Here is a 6,536-nt window from a genome sequence, read left to right on the forward strand (position 1 = left end):
ATTAGTACAGGGAGCAGGGTACCATGTGCTGTTTGGAAATCTCCACACCTGTCTCCATAATGCAACATGTTTAAAGTCTTTGGAGCCCACAGGATTCCCAAAGTCAAGAAGTTTCTAAAGCAATGAGGAAGTGTCTTATTCTAGGTATAGACCAGAAAAGCCATGCTGCTGCTGAAGTCTTCAGGAGAAGATGGAAAGGTGGATGCCACCAGAAGATACTGAGACTTTCTGATGTGGATGATGCTATTTGACTCAGAACTAAAGTTTCTTGTTTGGAAATTAACTGGACAAGGGTTAGAAAATAAAATTTATTGGTTGTAAGTGATATATTCTTACTCTGGTAAATATTTCTTTACATATGGAACTTCTTCTTTTGAAATAACTTACTTAGAGCAAGTTTTACATCCTTGTTCCTCAGGCTGTAGATCATGGGATTCAGCATGGGCACAACAGAAGTATAAAACACAGAGGACACTTTCCCTTTGTCTTTGGAGCTGACTGACAAAGGTTGTAGGTACACGAACGCCAGGGAACCAAAGAAGACAGCAACAGCAGAGAAATGGGAGCTACAGGTGCTGAAGGCTTTGAATCTGCCCTCAGTGGATTTGATACGGAGGATGCTAGCAATGATGAAGATGTAAGAACCCAAGATGGTCAGGGTTGGAATAAAGATATTAAAAGCACTGAGGCATAGAAGTACTACCTCATTGACAAAGGTGCTGGAGCAGGCAAGCTCCATCAATGGGAAAAGATCACAGAAGTACTGGTTTATTATATTAGCCTTACAGAAAACCACTCTTAGCATGCAGAGAGTATGAACTGCTGCACCAATGATGCCCATGCCATACACCCCACCTACCATCCAGGAACAGACTTGGTAAGACATAGTAACATTGTAGAGCAAGGGATTACAAATGGCAACATAACGGTCATATGCCATGGCAGCCAACATGTGACACTCAGATATAACAAAAGCAAGGAAGAAATAGAGCTGAGTCATACATTCCTCATAGGAGATGACATTCTTCTTTCCCACAAGACTTACCAGCATTTTGGGGTTGATAACAGTGGAATAACAGAGGTCAATGAAGGAGAGACTGCTGAGGAAGAAGTACATGGGGGTGTGCAGGTGGGAGCTGAGCAGGATAAGGATGATCATGCCCAGGTTCCCCAGCACTGTAAACAGGTAGATTCCAAGGAAGACGAGGAACAGTGGCAGCTGTAGCTCTGGTTGGTCTGTTAACCCAGAGAGAATGAATTCAGTCACCATGGAGATATTTCTTTCTTCCATTTCTCCTTGGATTTTCTATGTAGGAAGTGAGAAAAAGGTTATGTATCAAACATCTGCTTGATGTGTGGCATTGAACTTAAGTTTTTCATTCTGGTGTTTCCCATTTTTAACAGCTCTTCATTTGAAGACTTTTAAAGCTCTACCATTTAAAGACTTTAACATGAGACATACAAATATGTATTTAATGTATCTATGTGTATCTGTGTTCCATGAACCTCCCCAAAGAACATATATAACAAATTTCATTGAATTTTCTAGCAATTCCTCATGCCTACCTCATAAATATAGTTTTATTTAAAATATCAACATCATCTAGGAATTCTCAAACAATTCTTTTAGAAAATTGTCACAGTAAGCTAATGAATGAAGCAATGTTAACATATTTATTCAGCATTGTAGTGTAGATTCTCGTTAGAACAATTAAACAGGACACTGAATATAAAGCTCCTCTAATTGTAAAGGATAAAATGAGAATGTCTCTACTTCTTAATAATACAATATTCTGTATAGAAAATTCTAACTAATACATAAAGAAATTTGAAGAAGCATTTAAATGGTCAGCAAATGTTAGGAGATCAACAACAAACTTAACAATGATTAAATTCATTTGTTATTCAATAAAAATAATTTGCATGTATGGACATGATATGAAAGTAATATAAGACATTGTTCTTAGAATTGCAAAGTTCTGTGGAAAGGAATTAGGGACATACAGTTACAGACAGGCTTCCATGCTCATGAGTCAATGAAAATATTTGGGACAGTGGATATATTTTCCAGTTCAATCATTAAACTCAATGCTATCCCTTACTATTTCTCAATTTCCTGTTTGTTTGTTTTTTAATTTGTTTGCACAGGAATCATTATACTCCCATGAAAATTATGGCACCCAAGAAAATCAGAACCAATTTGAAGTGGGAAGATGAAGACCTAGTGCTCTCCCCTCTTGAATCTCACTACAATATTGAAAGGTTTGGCATAGTGTAGTACTGCTATAAGTGTAGATGTGCCAATCAATGGGATGAATTTGACATCCCAGAAAGAAGCTTACATTTATAAGTTTTACGAATAAGGGCTTCAAGATAATTCAATGGGGAAATTTTCTATTATATGGCAAGGGGTATTTAGATATGTACTTGTTATTAATATGTAACTCTCATACAATTCAATCATATTAATTCAAAATGGGCCATTGGAAGTAAATATAACAGATGAAACTGTTGATATTGAGGGAAAGCAGAAACAAAGTTTTGCAAATTTGGAATTGCTGATATTTCTTAAATAAGTTGCTAAAATCAAAGGCTGTCATACAGAATTTGTAAAGGGAGAACTATATAAAGACTGATAACAAGGCATACAGGATGGAAAAAGTCTAAAATATGATATCCATGGAAGAAATTTTAGATCGTGTACATAAAAACTAATGCAGTTTAACAAATAAAGATCAAATGATGCAATTAATAATAGCCAGAAGAAGGGAACAGCCATTCTTCTATTGGAGATGCACATGAAGCCAGTAAGCATTGGAAACAATATGCTTTATAATTCACTATTAAGGAATTTCAAATCACAGTTACAGTGAAATAACATTTCACAGTGTTCAGGATGATTGCAATGAATGCTGTAAGTATTATAAGGATGTAAAGAAATTGGAATCCTCATATGTTTGGATAGGGTTTTCAAATAGTACAGCCTGGAAAACAATTTAAAACACTTCAAAATAAAAACTATGGAGTTATCTTGTAGCCCGGACATTTTAATCTAGTGATACACCACAAGAACTGAAAACATTCATTCACACAAAAATCTGCACAGAGTGGTTAAATGAAAGTGCTTGTGACATCACAAGGTTGAAAAAAAAAAACACCAACTGTTCATCACTGGTGAATGGAGAGACAAGGTAAACCTTTTCCATAAAATGGAACACTGTTATTCAATAAAGAGACTTAAAGTCCCTGAGTAGATCATAGATCATGTCTTTAAAGAGCCTGAAATACTGTAAGTGAAAGGAACCAAGAATGGAAGGCAACAGATTGCCAGGAGCCCTTGATATGATGTATCAAGAACAGGTCATTCATACTGACATAAGCAGTTTAATGTCTTCGAGATATTATAAGATGGGAAAGGAGGTACTAGCATGACTGCTCATAGTAACAGAGTTAAATTTAGGATGGAAATTAAAATGTTCTACAATAGAATATGATGAAGGTTGTGTAATTCAATGTATATATTAAAAACACTGGATTACATTGAATAATTCATATTTTATAATATATTTCATAATATGCTATACCATAATTTATGTGTTATAAAAGTTTAAGCCGAATTAGATGACTGAAATAGAAAGATTCCAACACAGATGGCTGGATTACCACATGCCCGGAAGCCCTTCCCATCTATTGTCTACCTGGTGAGTACTGCTTTATTTATACCAAATATTCAGGTTTTCTCAGTATTGGAGCACTCCTCATCACACAGTCAACATCAACAGTTGTCTTCACTCATTGGCTACTACAATCACAGGGTATGTTTATTCCTCTAAATAAAGAAATACAAAATAAAGAAAAACAGTTCTTTCTATCGAAGAGCTGAGGATGGAAGGGTGACGCCTCATCTAGAGCCTTTCTTCTGTGTCTTCCCTGCGAGAAAATTCAGAAAGCACAGTAGTCAGCAATTAAGCACCAGGCCAGAGGAAGGTTCTGGACCTTAAACTTGCAAACCTCTATGAACCTGAGCCAAGTAAACTTCTGCTCACTGTGTACTAACCATTGTACAATGCAGCATTTGGCCTTTCCAGTATAAAGCATATTAAGACACATACTAAAACACACACTTCTAAAGTTCTGACCATTTTCACTGGCCTTCTGACTCGTTTTCTCCATTCCATGCCTAGGGCAAGGCTGTTCCTGGAAACAAAAGTTCTTAGCATACAAGTTCCATCGTGTCTTACTATGTCATTGTAGACTTGACACTAGTCATGGGTGTCTGGCTGATCCAAATTGACTAACTGCCTTCAAGTCTGACATGTTCTTATAAATTCTTCTGCTTCCTGCTCCTCTAACAGCACCTTCATGGTTGCATGCCTTTGACCTTGGTGGAAAATTCCAAACACCCTCCCATAAAGCAGCAGTGTTAGCCTCCCTTTATCTCAGTGTTTCTCAAACTTCCTAATATTACAACCCTTTAATAGAGTTCCTCATGTTATGGTGACCCATAATCATAAAATTATTTTCATTGATACTTCATAACTGTAATTTTGCTACTGTTATAAATCATGATGTAAATATTTTTGGAGTTCGAGGTTTGGCAAAGGAGCTGTGACCCACAGGTTGAGAACTATTGCTTTGCCTGGTAAGTCTTAGAGATGAGTGAGTCTCCAGTTTTGCTTGTCCGTTAGTGCTCCTGAAGCAGAAATGACATACAACAAATTTTAAACATTTATTATGGACAATTTGTTCAGATCGTGCATATTCAAACTGTCATGACACCACAATAATCAAGGTAAAGAATATACGTGACATCTCCCAATGGCTCATTGTGTACTGTTACAGTTTATGTCCATTTACAATGCTTAATTTGAGACCTAACCTCTTAAGTTGTGATTGTACATTGCATAGTTATTAATGACAGGCAGAGCCTTGCACAGAATGTATTGATAATTTACCTTTCCAACGTAAGTTTTTATATTGATCAATTCTTCCTATCTTTCTGCCTTCCTTTACATGTGAAGATATGTTTTTCTAAGAATTTTACTGTAATACTTACAATATTTAAGTAGAATAATTCAGTGCTTTTCTTTTTGTTTTTGGCTTAGTTCGGTTTGTAAAATGTATTCCAAGTTTGTCTATGTTGATTTCAATTGTAAAATTTCCGTTGGAAAATAAAAAATATTGTGTTATTTTAAAAGAAGTTAGTAATGCCACATAGTAACACCCATGAAGTCACTAAACTATAATTAGACTTTAAAATTTTATTTTTAACAGATTTTTAGAAAGTATTTAAACAGTTCTGCATTTCCTTAACAAAATCTTTGCTCAATTTTATAATCATCCTATGTGCATTACACACTTATGTTTTTGGAATAAATATGGAGAAAAATATCTCATAGTTATGTTGACCCAGCGAGCATTTAAAATATGTCCTAGAGTTAGAAGCTTATTTAAAAAAAAGCATTATATCAAGAAGTTAGCTGATAATCATATACAAAAGTATTTTAAAATTTATAGAAAATAGTAAATACATGCAGGATGATACTGCTTCAAAAGGATAGTTTGGACAAGAATGTAAACTTACAGTAAAAATCATTCAAAAGTAATAAACAGAAATTATGTTTCTGGTGTGGGGTATAGAGAGAAGGATAACACAGAGTCCCTGTTCCTCAGACTACTACAGTCTGCAAGGAGAGAGGGAGGGAGACTGCCTGGTTGCCTGATATTCAAAGTCAAGTGTTAAAATTATGGTTTTCATGTTCAAAATATGTAGTCCTATAAAAGTCATCAAAACATACGAAGCATTTAAATGTTTGATTGATGCAAACAAGGTGTGTGTATGAAGGAAGAGATAAGAATAAGAGATATAGAGTTCCTTGGTGTCTTGTGCTAATTTGGTGGTGCATTTTGGATAGAGCATTATATGTTAAATCTATCCAGGCAAATTGATTGTTTATATTAAAGTTGGTTATACCTAGTATATACCTGACCAGTAGCACAAAAGGGGATTTCATTTATTATGTTGCCTCAGAGGACATAGTACAGCCAATTAGATAAACTTTGTGTTAACATCAAAACCAATTTAACCATTAAAAGCTAAACATATCTTTTCCTGCATTCTGCTATGTCTCCTCAAAATATGAGTGACTATTTTGAGCTACTTTCCTATAGTGTGTAGATACTGGATCTTAGAAAATCTGTCTCATTCCAATGTGGAACGGTTCTAGAAGAAACTGAATTCTGTTGCTCACCTTTTCTCTACTTGTAAACTCCTGTCCCAGTTCTGTGTGAGAGTTAGAGCCACGGACCTTGACTTGAAACAGTTTTGTAGTAGGTGATGATAGTTCAATATAAAACCTCCCACTCTCTTCTATTCAGTGGATCAGGACATAGATTTCAAGTTCTATGTAATTCATATATTATGAATCAAGTGACATGATTCATGTTCTAACTTCACAAACCGCTTATTGGAATTAAGTTAAGGTAGTTCTGATAAATTCTTGGTGTCATAAATATATATATATATATATATATAT

General features: G+C 35.2%; 1 protein-coding gene across 2 annotated transcripts; it reads right to left on the reverse strand.

The window, feature by feature from the left end:
* Positions 1-352: 352 nt before the first annotated feature.
* Positions 353-5,420, reverse strand: LOC128103622 (olfactory receptor 150-like). Of its 2 annotated transcripts, XM_052728165.1 has the most exons (2): positions 5,410-5,420; positions 353-1,280 (listed from the first exon to the last, which is right to left on the reverse strand). In XM_052728165.1, the coding sequence occupies exons 1-2, from the start codon at positions 5,418-5,420 to the stop codon at positions 353-355; spliced, it is 939 nt and encodes a 312-aa protein (XP_052584125.1). The 2 variants fall into 2 exon arrangements, with proteins under 2 accessions (XP_052584125.1, XP_052584134.1); XM_052728174.1 differs by lacking the exon at positions 5,410-5,420 and having other exon boundaries at positions 353-1,297.
* Positions 5,421-6,536: the final 1,116 nt, after the last annotated feature.

Source organism: Peromyscus californicus, unplaced genomic scaffold (assembly GCF_007827085.1).
Source record: "Peromyscus californicus insignis strain IS unplaced genomic scaffold, ASM782708v3 Scaffold_11__1_contigs__length_118956290, whole genome shotgun sequence".
NCBI classification, from domain to species: Eukaryota; Metazoa; Chordata; class Mammalia; order Rodentia; family Cricetidae; genus Peromyscus; species Peromyscus californicus.